At 35.0% G+C, this 16,013-nt stretch overlaps 1 protein-coding gene across 2 annotated transcripts; it reads left to right on the top strand.

The window, feature by feature from the left end:
• The first annotated feature begins 1,979 nt into the window (after positions 1–1,979).
• On the top strand, positions 1,980–14,505 carry LOC11440631 (ENHANCER OF AG-4 protein 2). Of its 2 annotated transcripts, XR_005645791.1 has the most exons (12): positions 1,980–2,352; positions 2,641–2,717; positions 4,735–6,621; positions 6,719–7,178; positions 8,258–8,366; positions 8,510–8,622; positions 9,346–9,533; positions 10,052–11,031; positions 11,182–11,271; positions 11,402–11,496; positions 12,420–12,620; positions 14,082–14,505. XR_005645791.1 is itself a non-coding variant. In XM_024782411.2 (11 exons), the coding sequence occupies exons 1-10, from the start codon at positions 2,242–2,244 to the stop codon at positions 11,467–11,469; spliced, it is 4,083 nt and encodes a 1,360-aa protein (XP_024638179.2). In that variant the 5' UTR covers positions 1,980–2,241; the 3' UTR covers positions 11,470–11,496; positions 12,420–12,725. The 2 variants fall into 2 exon arrangements, 1 of the variants encoding a protein (XP_024638179.2); XM_024782411.2 differs by lacking the exon at positions 14,082–14,505 and having other exon boundaries at positions 12,420–12,725.
• The last annotated feature ends 1,508 nt before the right edge of the window (positions 14,506–16,013 follow it).

Genomic DNA, 16,013 nt, shown 5'->3' with positions numbered 1-16,013 from the left:
ATAAAAATAGTATATCTATGGTGTTTGACTCACTTGGCCATCATGGGAAAGTCTAACACTTTCCCATTCTAAACGACACCCATGTTACCTAATCAAAAATCACATAAAGATGATGGAAACCCCTACCCTAATCCCAAACAGCACATAAGACTTATTGGTCGTCTTCTTTACCTCACTAACAGAAGATCAAACGTCGCTTTTCCAGTCAACGAACCAAGCCAATTTGTCTCCAACCCTGTGCATTCATAATTTACAACTCCGACTCACATTTTACACTATATAAAGAGTTGTCATGTAACATGCTTATTCTTCTATTCAGTCTCTCATTTACAACTTGTTGCCCTTAACGACAGTGGTTGGGCAACTTGCCTAGATTCAAGAAAGTCCATCACTCATTTCAATATTTTCATTGGTGTTTCTCTTATCTCTTGGAAATTAAAGAAGCAAACTTTTATTTCTCGTTCTTCATCTCAAGCAGAATATCGTGCTCCAACCCATACATCATATGAAATTCAATGACTCTTATACATTCTGAAAGACCCCAGTCTTTGATCTCATACCCTTTTATCTAGTTTGTGATAAAACATATTCTCGTTCTATTTATTTGCTTCATGTTACTTCATCTTCACAACTTGCTGGCATTCACACGAAGGCATTACAATCAGTTGTTTTTCACGCAATTGTTTCCAAGTTGAACCTCATTGATATCTTTGATTCCAGCTTGAGAGGGGCTGACAAAGTTACATAAGTACTTAAATTTTTTTGACTTATTTTTTGTTTTTCTGTTTATAATTTGGGATCCCTTTTATATTTGGACTTTTTCCATTTTATTCCATTGTGCACACTCTTTATCACAAATAGACTAGTTCCTCTTTATTAGAACTCAATTCAATTTTTTTTGATTTGATTTAATAAAGAAAGATGATTTAGAATATAACATGATAACACCTTTAATTTTTGGAAGGACTAATGAATATTCTAACAAGAAGAAGTTATAATTGATCGAAAACAAACATGCGGCAAAAATAATCGATTTCAAGAAACTAGCAATAACAACTTCACATAGAATTGATTGAGAAAAGCGAAAAAGAACCAAATGAATGAGAATCACCAAGGAACCAAATATAGATTTGGGTATATCAGAACTCTTCAATTATGTAATAATTCGCCAATTTATTTATTTGTTTATCAAGGAAAATGCACTAATTTTTTGTCAAAAAGTCTATTATTATTAGCAAAATAATTAGATGAATATCACTTTTTTTTTTAAAGAAGATGAATATCACTATTATTTGGATAATAATCTGATATGTCAAAACAATTTATTAACATGCTTATATGATACTTGATGATCATTCAATGGTGTTTTAGACTTTGTGAGTCATGCAGGAATGTTGTACAAGAAACAAAAGTACACACACGTTTACTACTTTGTGTCGTGTGTATTTGTCATATGCACATGCTTACATTAACTTGTGAGATATACTAGTTCCAAGTCCAATAAATGTGGTTGAACCAAACATACATCACTTAGATTCCACCGCCTGTCTATTAGCAACAACATGTGAATCTAAATGTTAGATCACACTTCACACATGTACTTCTTAACAAGTACTATGTTTCTCAACTCAGAAATTCAAATGCTCTCATTTTTGTATCAAATCAAATCCATATCTAACATCTAATCTAAAATTTTATCAAGTCAATTTTTTTTGAGGCAAGTAGTTTTTTTTAAATGAACTAAAACTTTAGATAAAATATTTATTAGACATATAATATTTAAAAATTAAATATTTTACTAAACCTTTTCAAGAAGATAAAATTTAATCAAAATATAAAGATTACGAATTATATTCAAATATTTTAGTTATAAAAAATAACAAGATAAATTGATCTTGTTTTTTTTTTTGAAGAAAAAAGATAAAATTGAATTATTTGTTACCAAAGTAAACAAAATAACAAAGACCGAAAATTTAACCAAAAAGAAAAAGATCAGAAAAATTTCCTTTACACTTTCTGTGCAAACCCAAAAACGCAAACGCAAACGCAAAATCGATCAATAAGCGATTCTCACAAAATCAAAATCTTTTGCGATTTTCACTCAATTTCCCCAAAATCCCTCTCACCTCCGCCGCTGAATTCATCTTCAACCTCCCGCGGCATCTCCGCGGGATTTTCTAGGGTTTTTCCGATCGAACCCTTTCTTCTCTGCAATTCTTCCACGACGTTGTTCTCCAAGTCATGCCTCCCGCGCGTCGACGCGGAGCGAACAAAGCCAAAGAGAACGGACACTTGCGGTTAGGCGATCTTGTCCTTGCTAAGGTTAAGGGCTTCCCTGCTTGGCCTGCCAAGGTTCGTGCTTCATCGAATTCTTCATGATTTGATTGTCAATAGTTTTGTTATTGGTGTTGGTACTTCGATTTTGAATAAAAAATCGTTTTTTATGAGTTTGTGGTTCTTTTTTTGAATTAGGGATTTTGGGTTTTTTGTTTTTTATGTTTGATTTTCGATTTTGAGTGAAAAATCGTTGCTTTGTGAGTTTTTGATTCTTTTTTCTGATAAATTTGTGATTTTTTTTTTGAATTAGTGATTTTGAGGTTTTTGTTTTGTTTGATTTTGTGCATTGATGTTTATTTTCAGATAAGTAGGCCTGAAGATTGGGAGAAAGCTGTTGATCCGAAGAAATATTTTGTTCAATTCTTTGGCACCAATGAGATGTAAGCCTCTCTCACCTGATTTCTCTTGTAACTAACATGTTGCTAAGTTACCGGTGAATGATGGGGGCGTGTGCCTTTAATAATTCGCGGTGAAAAATAGGGATGGTTGTGTGAGTTAGTAAAGAGGAATATACTTAAGCGTAACCCAATTATGTAGTTTGGATGTGGAAAAGTTGTACTAATGACATCTCACCGCTTTTGTGAGGTGTTTATTGAGTGGTATTCTATTCTGAGTCTTTGGCTTTTGGTTGTCACGGTTGTGGGAGTTTATTTGACACACCGACCGATAAGAACTTAAAGAATACTGTGTAGATGTTGTAGTACATTGTGGTGTTTTTAGAATGGTATCGTTAATGTTGAAACTGAAATGACAAGCTTCCAATTAAGTTTTATTATATTATTTATGGATTCTATATCTGCATGTCTTTTTTTTTTTTTTTTTAGGTTAATGCAAATAGTTGTTTCCATGAATTACTTGTAGGATATAATCGACTCTGCAATTTATTGACAAACTCACCAACTTATCTAAAAGGTCAAGTTGTGTTAGGAGAAGTCCCAAAATTGGTTTTATTTTTCTAATGAACCCATCTAAACAAGGGCCCTATGATATTAGGAATTACATCCTTACCAATCCCACTTTTTGTTTTCCTAACTACTGGTTTTTAGAGGCTCTTACACTGTGCCAAAGACTAACTTCCCGAAAAGATTCTGCTGCATGGAGACCCATGAGTCCCTTTATGGATCTGTTTGTTTACGGCTTGATGCTCAAAAAGGTGATTCTATGATACACCTTTTTTTAGTGTTTATTTTTCTTCTCCTGAAGCCACCATTTTTAACTACCAAGAAAAGCATTAAGTAGATCTTTTTTACAAGAAAATCACAAACAAATGGGACCAATATCTGTAAATAAATTAAGTTTAATGATTATTGGGCTTACAAGAAAGTGAACAACTTTTAATGTTGCTGTAGATAATGCGGTGTCAAAATAGTCCCCTGTTAAATGTGAGAATCTTCTGTCATGTCTGTGGGCGGTAGTGTGGAGATGATTTGACTAATGGAACACAGCTTAAACAGTTTATGCCTAATTTTAGTTTAGATGTTGTGTAAATTAGTCATATTGTGGCGTTTATTACTCTTTTCCTTGCTGTTGTACAAAGTTTTATGGAACCGAGGTGTTGGATTCTATTTTGATTCCTCAACTGCCTTCCCTAGTCATTGAATACATAACTAAGAAAAAGAAAGGGACGGAAAAATCTTATACCTGATGAATTTGATGTTCAGACAAAGTTTAAAATTGAACCATCTTAAATAATTAACATGAAAAATTCAGGGATTAATTTGGGATGCTGTAGTGTAAGACGCCATAATAATTTATGATAGTAGTTTTTTCATGCAAATAATAGTCTTTTTATTAGCAATTGCCAAATAGAACGTTTTAATGATAGAAAAGTGGTCTGGGTTCTTGGGGACTTTTCAATGATAACTGAATCTTTTGGGATTGGATCTTTATTATAGAGGTGTCCAACAGATCTTTAAACTAACACATATCTCTTAATGGGTTCTTTTTCTTGTCTTTGACTGCTCTATGAAGATATTTTATTCTCTGCTCTGATATGTCTTTTGGTATTTATGATCTTGTCTGAAGAAAAAGGCGTCAATGTTTTGTAGCTCTACATTATGCTATAACATAAGTAGTCATGTTACAAGTAGAGGAAAGTTTATTATAATAGGTTTTTGGACTTGTTCTCCAGCATTATGTGACTGACAATCTGATAATGCACATAATTAGGATCCTGGATTATCTCACAAATTAAAATGTTGGTAAACATGATATTAAGTAAATTCTGGTTAATTTGAAGGGTATAATATCTGTCTAAATGCAAGGTAATCTGATTTAGCGATTACTCTTATGATTTCTGCTTTGTATCCTTCGTTGTTATTATTTTTCTTTAGATTAATAGTCATGCACTTTTTTCTCCATACCATTGTACCTATGTTATTTTGTTTTCCTTTGCAGAGCTTTTGTTGCACCCACAGATATTCAGGTATTTACAAGTGAGTATAAAAGTAAGTTGTCTGCTCGGCTTCATGGCAAGACAAAGTACTTTACCCAAGCTGTGAAGGAAATATGTGCAGCTTTTGATGAGTTTCAGAATCAGAAGACTAGTGGCGACGACACGGATGATTCTCGGATTGGTTCAGAAGCTCCTACTGTTGATGAGGCAGTGGGTAATTCAAAGGATACCACTGATGCTGTGACATCTAATGCTGAAAAGGATAATATCTATGTGAGTAATGCTGGCTCCGATTCGGAGGACTGTTTGCAAAAAACCAGAGAGAGGGGTAGCCTAGATGAACAGGTCACTGAGTCTGGCCGTCCAAATGACAGTTCTTCTGTTTCATCACCTTTAGTCAAAAGTAAATTATCCACTGGATCAGAGATAAAGAAGAATTCTAGCAAACCCACCCTTAAAAGTGCAAGTAATGTTAATGATTTTGGGCAACATGATAACGGAAATAGTGTCTTAACAAATGGGAGTACGCCAAGAAAGCTTGTTACTGGTTCAAAGAGGAGACTTGAAGTTGCAGATGATAGAAATAAAAATGGTGGATCTTCTGCTGGAACAATTTTGAAGGTGGGAAGCTCTACTGGCAGCGCTGATCTTTTCAGGTCGGGGGCGACATTTAAAATAGGAAAGAAAGGAAAAGATGCATCTGCTGTTAAATCAGATTCTCCAGACACTCTTAAACCAGACTTGAATGGTAATACTGGAGAAAAAGGTAAGAACTTGATTTCAAAAAACACAAGTCTTGAGGTAAAAAATGAATTACACGAGATCATGTCTGATGCCAAGGAGGCTGGTGGCAAAAATTCAAGCATGGGAAAGAAGAACCAAGTTCATACGAAGCATAATGTGGGAGCAAATGAATCCTTACATGCTACGAAGAAGTTGAAACGCATGGATGCTAAAGATGATTCAACTTCAGGGCACATCCCAAAAGATGTGAAAAGTACTTTGCCTTGCTCTACTTTCGTTGAAGATAAATCATCTAAAATGTTCGAGTTGAAAAGGTCCACATCAAATTCAAAAGCAGAAAAAAGCTCTGGCCGTGAGTTGCCACCTACAATCAAACATCATAGCCAAGTTCAGAAAACTATGCCTGATTCTGATAGAATTGCTTCTGATGAGAAAAAAGATTGGAGTAATCTTAAACTGAAAGGTGATATGAAGAATGTTATGACAAAACAAGTACAGAAGAAACGTAAAGCTGTTTGCCTTTATGAAGACGATGATAAACCTAAAACTCCTGTTCATGGAGGAGCTGCAAAAAATAGCAAGTCACCTTTTGCTTCAGATGTCAAGAAGGGCAATAATGCACATTCTGAAAAATCTGATACTGCTCGTCTGGCTCTCAGAAATTCTGGTGAATTTGTGGACGCTCACTTGAAAGAGTCGTCTTCTCAATTACATAGTCATACATCATCAATTAAGCCCCCCCAAAAAGAGAAAGCTGATGAAGTCATTACTGTGCATGTTCCTCATAGTCATGATAAGTTAGATTCAAAGCAGTTTCCTTCTAAGGCGGCAAAAGTAAGCTCTGCCTCTCCAGTAAAATCACCTCAGGCAGTTCCCGCAATAACCAAGTCAAATGCTGAGCGGAGTAAATCTTCCAAATCTTTGCTTAAAGCTTCCAGCATTGCTACTCCAAAGAAAGCTGATAATGGGTCTTCAAAATCTTCACATAACCTCAGCTCTTCTCAGAACCAGGTTTCTGCTCATAAGAAGAAGCCGGCATCTTCAGCTGAAGTTTCTAAGACTACTCCAAAGACATTGCCTCAGGCAGTTGACATTCCTGTGTCAGCAGTAGATTTTAAGGAGCCTGATGCACTACATGTTGATAGGTACTTATGCTTTATGTTCCTTTCATTTTGTTTAGTGTTGTTTGCTGATCCTTTTCCCTTCCTATTTTTTTATTTTTTATTTTTTATATTATTACAGATTGGAAGAGGGTATGGAAGAAAGAAGTAATATGAAGAATCTTATTGCAGCTGCCCAGGCAAAATGGAAAAAAGCTCATTCTCAATATCTTTCTTCTGATATTCACCACGTTCAGGGAGAGACTCCTAGCCCCTCCACACTACAGCCATTTCTGTCTGTCTCAAGTAACTTTGCACATGCAGATGTGCAGGGAGTTCATGAGCACACCACTTCGGTTTCTCCTCCAACTAACGAGTATCACTCTGCATCTCAAAATCAGCTCGATGCTGATGAAATTGAGGAGAGAAGGGTCAGTTCAGTGCAAAGGGGTCCTGGAGGCTCTCTCAGTGGTGGTACGGAGGCTGGTGTTGCTCGTGATGCTTTTGAAGGAATGATTGAAACTTTGTCAAGGACCAAGGAAAGCATTGGGCGTGCAACGCGTCTTGCCATAGACTGTGCTAAGTATGGCATTGCCAACGAGGTCAGCTCATATTATTGTTAGTTTAAAATATGAATCAAATGATGATCTCATACCCTCCACTTTTCCTTGCAAAGCTATATGAACTATAAGAGGGAATGAAGTTTCAATAGAAAAGAATTTAAATTATTTAATTACTATCATAGTGCACAGAAATGTTACGTGGAATTGAAATGTGGCGGTAACAACAGTTAAAAACTAACAAGTGAAGTAGTGAACTTAGTGTTTTAGGGATGAGAATGTTACAATACATAAGTCATTATACAAGATAAGACATGATTAGAAATTAGATATACAAAATATTAGAGAGAAAATTGGGGTTGCCCTATTCATTGTTGAAAAGATAATTGCATTTCGTTCTAGGTGGTTTGTGCATGTATGGAGAAGGCCTGCACTTATAAGGAGAGTTGACCAAATGGAGGATAGTAGTTGAGTTGGAGGGAGACCAAGGAAAACTGTAGGACAATATTAAGAAAGAGTCAGAGGTTAATGAACTACCTTTGACCTTAATACATGACAAGACTCAATGTTGTTGGCTGATCGACAGCCAATCCCATCTAGTAGGAAAAGATGTATTGTTTTAGTGCACATACCCAAAAATATGTCAAAACCGACATTAAGTTGAAAATACATTGATGTGATATGTAAGAAGTTGGAAGTGTGAAACTAGATGGGATTTCCTAACCAGCATTGCCAGTTTTATCGAGGGGAGGTGAACCTCATATTTACTGATAATGAAGGTTGTAGAACATTATTTTGTTACTAATGTGTTGTAAGTTGTATACTTCTACTATTAGTTTACTTGTGTGTTTTTACATTAATTTCTTGCTACTATTATTATCATAAGGAGCTTTTATTTGTCGTATTAAGTTGTTAACAATCCTTGAGTAGGAGCATCGAGAATCCATCGAAGATAAGACATGCATCTTCTCTCTGTTTGCTTCATATTTAGTTAGAGATCATTCTTTGGAATGTGATTATTGATTTTAAGATGTTATACTTTTGCTACTAATTTTGATGATTATGTTAATTTTATGGTCAATGTACCTATGTTGGACTTACTTCGAAGTCCTTATGTTCAGGTTGTTGAACTTCTCATTCGGAAATTGGAAAATGAAACTAGTTTTCATCGCAAAGTGGATTTGTTTTTTCTTGTTGATTCTATCACCCAGTGTTCACATAGTCAAAAAGGTAGGTGAAGAGTGAGATAATCCCTTTCTATTAGCATTTATTATTGGTGTTTTTGTTTCTACTTCTTTTCCCAGCTCACAATTGCAAGTTTAGGTATTTTTTTTCATTGCGGCATCTGTCTCACTAATTGAAGGGTTTTTTAGGAATTGCTGGAGCTTCTTACATCCCTACAGTTCAAGCAGCGCTGCCACGTCTTCTAGGTGCTGCTGCTCCCCCTGGAGCTAGTGCCCGTGAAAATCGTCGTCAATGTCACAAGGTCAGTTTTTTTTTTTTTTTTTTTTTTATCAACAACAAAAGATATTGTATTAAGGGAATGAGGCAGAGTAGAAATAGGAGGAGGATTAGAATGCATTGAAATCCTAAAAAAAAACAAGAAAGAAAATAAATACAAATAATGCAACAAAGCTAGCCAGTTAGTTTCTTTGCATATTAGTGGAGGAAAGTGCCGGGAAACATGCACAAGAGCCCTAGAGAGAGGCCGTTGTTTCATTTATTCAAAACCTTGTCTCTGATTGAAATTGATGTTGGCGTTCCACTGCGATTAAATTCACCATGTCTATAGTGTGAAAATCACCCATCACCACTGAATTTGCCACTTCAATCTTCAAAATATTTTTAGAACAAACATGGACGATGATTCAAAGTAAAGATGATAACATTAGATTAATGCTGCATCTTAAACAACTTATTCCAAGGGAAGTTGGGTCATCACCACTTAGAAATAAATAAATGGGCTACTTTTCTGAATTGAAATGCAAATAACACCAATGTCAGGGGAAGGGAGGTTTATGGGGAAAACATCAAATTCATCCAGCATTGCAAACAGCTTCATGGTTCTTTTCCTCAAATTGGGCCCTATGTGATCATGTTTTATGAATGACAATTACAGCATTACTTGACCTTGACTACAACTTTACCTCATTCATTGAAATTAAATTTTGTTTGAATATGTATATTTTCTATTTTGGGTGGTTTGCAGGTTTTGAGGTTGTGGCTTGAGAGGAAAATTTTGCCTGAGTCCGTTATTCGCCATTACATGGATGAAATTGGGGTTTCAAATGATGATATCACAGTTAGCTTTTCCTTCAGACGTCCATCTCGTGCTGAGCGATCTGTGGATGACCCAATTAGAGAAATGGAAGGCATGCTTGTTGATGAATATGGAAGGTCTGGTACTTGTTCCATCAATTTTTTAGGTTGATTCCATAAATTCATGTTTTTCCTATCATGAGTTGCTGGTCAATTTTGCACAATTAGTTTATCCTTGTTCAAACCCAGGAGAAATAGTAATTTCTCAATTCTGAAATGATGCAGCAAAGTAATTTATGTTATCTAAATTGCTATGAATAGCGACTCCTTTTGGAGTTCACTATTTTTTTAGACGAGACAAGTTCCGACTGATTGCTGACCTATTATACTCTCCTATTACAGTTAAGCAGTATTCTGAACAAAATATTGAAACAACATGAACAGGAGCAAATAATCAACTGTCAAATAGAATGCCTGATGCCATGATATACAACATTTATTATATTGGCCATGTTTTTTTTTTTTTTAAGGATTATATTGGCCATGTTACCAAGCTTTTCTGTGTATTTCTTGTTTTCTTTTCTATTACCACTTTATTTGTTAAAAAATGTAATTTGGATATCTGATTCTTGTTGTATTCATGTGTGTTGTATCAGTAATGCAACATTTCAGCTGCCTGGCTTTTTGTCTTGCCATGCATTTGATGAAGATGAGGACGAAGAAGATTTACCAATCAATTCATGTACAGATATGTATGGTACATCTCCAGTAGATCCCACACCCAAGTTTGGAGGATCAGAAACCGACACTGTGACCCCAAATGACAAGCGCCATTGTATCTTGGAGGATGTGGATGGTGAGCTAGAAATGGAAGATGTTTCAGGTCACCCAAAGGATGAGAAACCTGTATATTTGGACAGTTCTGTCGAAACTGATATGCTTCTTCAGAGCTCAAATAGGAATTTAGACCCAACTTCAGATATTGCAGAAGACATATTGGCTACTCCTGAGGGTTCCATTCCATTACCTCTTGATTCACCTCCTCCAACCCCACCTTTGCCTTCTTCACCACCTCCACCTCCTCCTCCATCATCTCCATCTCCTCCCCCACCACCACCACCACCTCCAATATTGCAACCATTGCCTCTTTCTTTACCATCCTCAGCCCCACCAGTATCATTGGTTCCTCAATCGTCTGGACTGGCTCGGCCTTCACATGTCTCCCAATCATTAATGCCACCTCAGTCCTATCAGTCATCCCCAAAGTTGGGGTATCAGCAGAATGTACCTCATGACTTCAGTAGACAATTAGAATACGGACAGAATGATTTGTATATAAATGCCCAAGTTCATCAACCTAACCATCAGTATCAGCAGGGTAACACCCCATATGTTCAGAGACATACACATCCTGCCCCACCCCAAAATCCATCAAATCAGTTTTCATATACAAATCAGACAGTTCAGCAACACCTTCCACATACATTCCATCCTCCATTTCCTTTACCATCTCTTCCAGATAACCTAAGGCAATTTGTTAGTGATGAGCAAAGGAGAATGTCATCGACAAACAATCAACATCAAAATGTTGTATGGAGAGGGATAAATCCTACAGGCCCTCCCTTTGGGCAAGAAGGTATGTTAATCTATTTTCCAGCTTGTGGAGGTTCTTTTCCTTATATTTTTTTAGTTTTACTATTTATTTATTTTTGTTGCTGATTACCTTAAAATCTTTGTATTACGTTCTGAATGTCATTCATAACTTTTTTTTATAATGGCAATGAAGGTTTCCGACCACCACTTGAAAGGCCTCCATTAAGCAATGTAGGTTTTCATCGAGCAGTTTCAAGCACCCTACCTAGTGCACCAGTACCAGGTGACCTTTAATTAATTTTTTCATTGCTTGTTTTATTCTTTGCTTTTCTTCGCTGTATTGATCTTTAGCTGTTAAGAAATTAGTTTTATGAATTATGGATCTAATAAATCTCATTGTTCCCTTCTTCCAGGACATGGTGTTCCTCAGATGTTGCCTGGCAGGCCAGACATTACTACTGTTAGTTGGAGACCCACTTGAAGTTAATTGGAGTCTTATTAAAATTAAGTACGTTTTCTCTCTCCTCAGCTTGGATATGTTTATGGGAGGATTGCTTTTTGCAATGATGTTGTAACTTTTTTTGCTGTACTGTAAGTTACTAGGCGGTCATTTTTTTTTTTGCGTGTTAGGACATTTAAAATAATTGACTTCAGCTTGGAAATTTTAGACTTCATCTTCTATTAGAGAAAAAGCCAAGTCTCACATCATATATCTTAGAGATATAGCCTAAATCGAGTGTACAAATTTGGGGCACTCGTCACTTTATAAGCTATTTTTTTAGGGTTGATTTAGGCCCAAAAACTAATATTATATCAGAGCTTATCTTATATCCATTGTTAGGCCACTTATATTTTTTTTGAAGAAGCTAAATTAGCCCACCCAAATTGGCACCAGAGAGAATCGAACCTAAGACCTCCAGGAGGAGCACACTCCCAGATCCCAAGTCAGTACCACCAGGACAACCCAAGTGGGTTATATTGTTAATAAACCAGGCTTAATAGCCCACCGTGTGACAAAGGTGTATTGGAGAAAAGTCCAAGCCTCACTTCGCTTAGAAATATAACCTAAATAAAGCTTACAAAGCTTGGGAAACCCTCATCTTACACACTGCTTTTGTGAGGCTTAAGTTACGGTCTGCAAAACTGAAAGCTTAAGGATATTAGTCATTGTGTTTGTGACGGTAGGAATCCCTTTAATGGAGCTTTCCCAGAGGTCAAGCTTGTGTAGGTTAATTATTTACATGGTGACATGTGATTTTGATAGTAATATCATCTGGTATATGGACTGAATTTCTTTTATAATAAACAGTTTAATGTTCTACTTACCTGTAGTATGCTTTTGTCATTTTTTAGTCAGAAAAGATATTTTTAATGTTTTTTTTTTTTCTTTCTTTCTTTCTTAATTATTGATTTATGACTGTTACCTTTCAGTGTTGTTGCCGATGGATGAACATGCACGGCTATTTATTGTACTGCAAAGTTTGATTTGGCTGTGTAGTACATACAACTTACCTGTGAAGAGAATTTTGAAAACTTGGGGAGGCTTTTGGCAGGATTGTGTATATTGTATTTTTCCTGACAATGTATCCCAGAAACATTGGCTTCCATGTTTAGGCCCATGTTACTGACTTGGTTAGTTTATCTGTTTCCCATCCCTTGTAATTATTACACAACGTCTATAAAGAAATCTGTTTGAAGGATTCAATTTTAACTAATAAAAAATTAATGTTAATTTTATTGGTTAGGTTTTTTTGTTCAAATTTTGTTCTTATTGTCGGTTGCATGTTAATTTTGTTTTTAGCGACTTGAGTATTTATATGCTGTAACCTTTCTTTATAAATTATACATGAAGCAAATTCTGGAACTCTTTTGGGGATGCTAATATTTTCGCCCAAATTACTAAGAAATGAAAAAAATTAGTGATTCATGAAGTGATGTAATCTTGAGTTGTGTTGCTTGAAGATCATATTCTCAACTAAATAATTGGTCTCTTCTCTCCCAAATCCTGGATCCCACCTTTGGGTAACTATTATCACATAAGCTTGGGCAATATCCAGAATAATTTTTGGAAAATATTTTCCAATGTCCAATCTTTACATGATCTACAGCTAAAATACAATATCATCGACTGCAAGTTAATGACATTTTAGCTTTGGTTTCTATTGATTTTTTTTGAATTTTGTATGAAATGGTCATTTATATTGGAATTGTTGTAAACTTTATATTATTGAAGGCTTTTCTTGACTCGTATCATCCTTACCTTTTTAAAATGCTTAATTTCTTTGGTAGTAATTAAACTGCGTGTAATCTCTGTTTAAAAGTTAAGCGCAATTCATTTTTGAAGTTATCAACAACGAGTAAGATAGTAGCAGGCAAGCATGGACTGATGCAAAATTTGTTAAAGGAGACGGTGCAAATTATAAATTTATTCTTTCTTAGTTTTCCCATCCAAATTTTATTATTGAATTTAGTGATAAAAGTTACATAAAATAGGTGTCGTCCATTCAATTTTTCATTTTATTTTTTGGAAATAATTTTTGAAGGTAAAAAGAACTAGTTTTTGAGAGCTTACACTATATGTGCTTTTGTTTTATAAACATAAAAAATGTATGAACGTTAAGCGTTCATACAAACTATGGAAATGCCAGTGTGGTCTTCATTTCTGTAGTTTTATTGATTACTTCTACAAGCACATTTTGATAAGATAGCTTGAGTTTATGGTGTCCCTTGTTTGTTGTTCAGCTGTTTTTCTTCATGGTTTATGTTTTTAACCCTTGACACGCACAATGGACTAGTATGCTAGAATTTCATAATTATGGTCACGAATAATGGTTTTTCCCTCTAATGCTTTTGACATAAAAGGAAATATATATGCACCTTTTTTCCTTGCCTTGCTCTGCTGTAATATTTAGAAGTCACTGTCCTAATGATGACAGTGCACCAAGTGTTCCCTATTTTTATACTTATGGCATGTGTGGTACTTTGTAATGATTTTCAATCCACTTCTTGGGTACGAGCATATGCAATGATTTGTTTTGTTGTTAACCTTTCTATGTTTTTGACGAGGAATTCTGAATCGCTTGATGATTTCAGGTTTTGACAAAACAAGAAAAGATGTTGAACTCTTGGTCATGCATTGAATGATATAACTCAGAATAAGGCAAACTCATCACATTGAAAGACTGCTGATAATTGAGGTAAATAGTCATGCAATTTCAGAACAGACAATGCTATAGTTACTGACTTCAATTAGTATGCAAGGGCACCTATACATAATGTATCAAGAACTCCGGTAAAACAAATTCCATAGAAATATTTATTGTACATTACGATTTTTAGGTTGCTTTCCTGTACGGTGTAATGCATAAGTTAGAATTCCTTGTTTTCCTGAGTTCTTTCTGAAGAAATTAAATTAGTAATAGGAAAGTTTTAGCTACAGAAATCTTCTTTGGTTATACACTTAAAATTATGATATTTATGGTGCCTTGCATTGAGAGCTAAGGCATGATCTGTCATATCTTGTCATGTGTTTTTATCCTTGCTCATTATGATGATAGTGTCTTCTTTTCCGACTCTCAAAGCTGGAGGAGAGGTTCAATATTTTGGATATGGGTCATGCTAACTAGAGGGCACATGTTAAGGAACCTAAAAGTAGAAATTGTGTGTTTAAAAGCAATTTCATACTTTTAAGAAATTGAATGCACAACTTTTAAGACAATTTCTACTTATTGGTTCCTTAACATATGGCCTTCAAGTACAAGTTAGCATTTTCCTTTGGATTTTACCACACTAGAGAAAGCTTGATGCTTCTATAAAAAAAGAAATCTTATTGATTAGAGAACATATATACTGTTTATGAAATTATTTGTCCTGGTATGGGGGTCAATGATTAAATAGGCTGAGACAGATTTTATTGATGACAATGAAAGTTTCGAAAGATTAGGGCCCATTTACTTGGCTTGTTTTACGTTTTCATTTCCCCTGAAACTAAAAGTAAAAGGGTCCCAAGACATTTTTCTTATTTCTGGAAACTTTCTTTGAGTTCATTTCTTAGGCTTTTTTTTGTTTGTACGAGCCAAGTTTTCAACGACGTCTTACATTTAAAACACCTTATGGTCATTTTCTAGATCATCACATTAACTTCAATTATTTGTTAACTTCACTGTCTTCAATTGATGGATTTAGTGGTACATACTTGCTCCAGACATTTAAATTGCCCGGGGAATCGGTCTTTTTGCCGATATATGTGAGGATTATTTATGCCTTTCTTAACTTTATACTACTTTATAAAAGGAAAGAAGTAACACTGCCTTCTATTTTGGAATGCCATATCAGTATGCGTTTAGTTTGTCGATCAATCAGAGCATAATGTGCTCCTATCTACATAAACAAAATATCTGATACAAGAAAGTGCCATACGATATACTCCCTCTCTAACAAAATATAAGCAAAAGTGAGTCAAAGAGAATTGATGTATTTGGTACAAAGACCAAATACATCAACTTTCTTTGATCACTTTCGCTTATATTGTTACGGTAGGAGTACGTATGTAGGGAGAGCAATTCTGCATATTATATACACTAGTTGTCTTATCTGAATTTATTTTGATGATAGGCATCATCTTGTTCGTGTATGTTTTTGACATGTTTTAGGGTGTATAGCTGTTACCTACTTGCATACTCTTTATGGTTGTATGTCTCATTTTTCTTCTAATGAAAAGGTAAAATATAGATATATTTTAATGTCCCATGAGATTATAACATGTTCTTTCGCATTCTTGTGTCCCTTTATATCAATCATTGGTTTGTTAGTTATTTCCTTTTGATTTGTTGGTATTGATTCTGATTATCACATTTTATTGTTGTTTTCCGTTTTAATATTTTTCTCTTTAGGAGACTAACATTTCAATCTATTTCAGTGTGCTTTCATAACTCAAACTTGTTGCAGTTTTTTGTGTGTTCGATGCAGTGCTTTGTAAAAATTATTTTCTGGATCCTCCCTAATTCGTCTATTCTAAAACACCTT

This window comes from Medicago truncatula, chromosome 4, assembly GCF_003473485.1.
Source record: "Medicago truncatula cultivar Jemalong A17 chromosome 4, MtrunA17r5.0-ANR, whole genome shotgun sequence".
In the NCBI taxonomy this organism is placed as follows: Eukaryota; Viridiplantae; Streptophyta; class Magnoliopsida; order Fabales; family Fabaceae; genus Medicago; species Medicago truncatula.
Note: the sequence above shows the minus strand (reverse complement) of the source record. Positions and strands in the feature narration are given on the sequence as shown.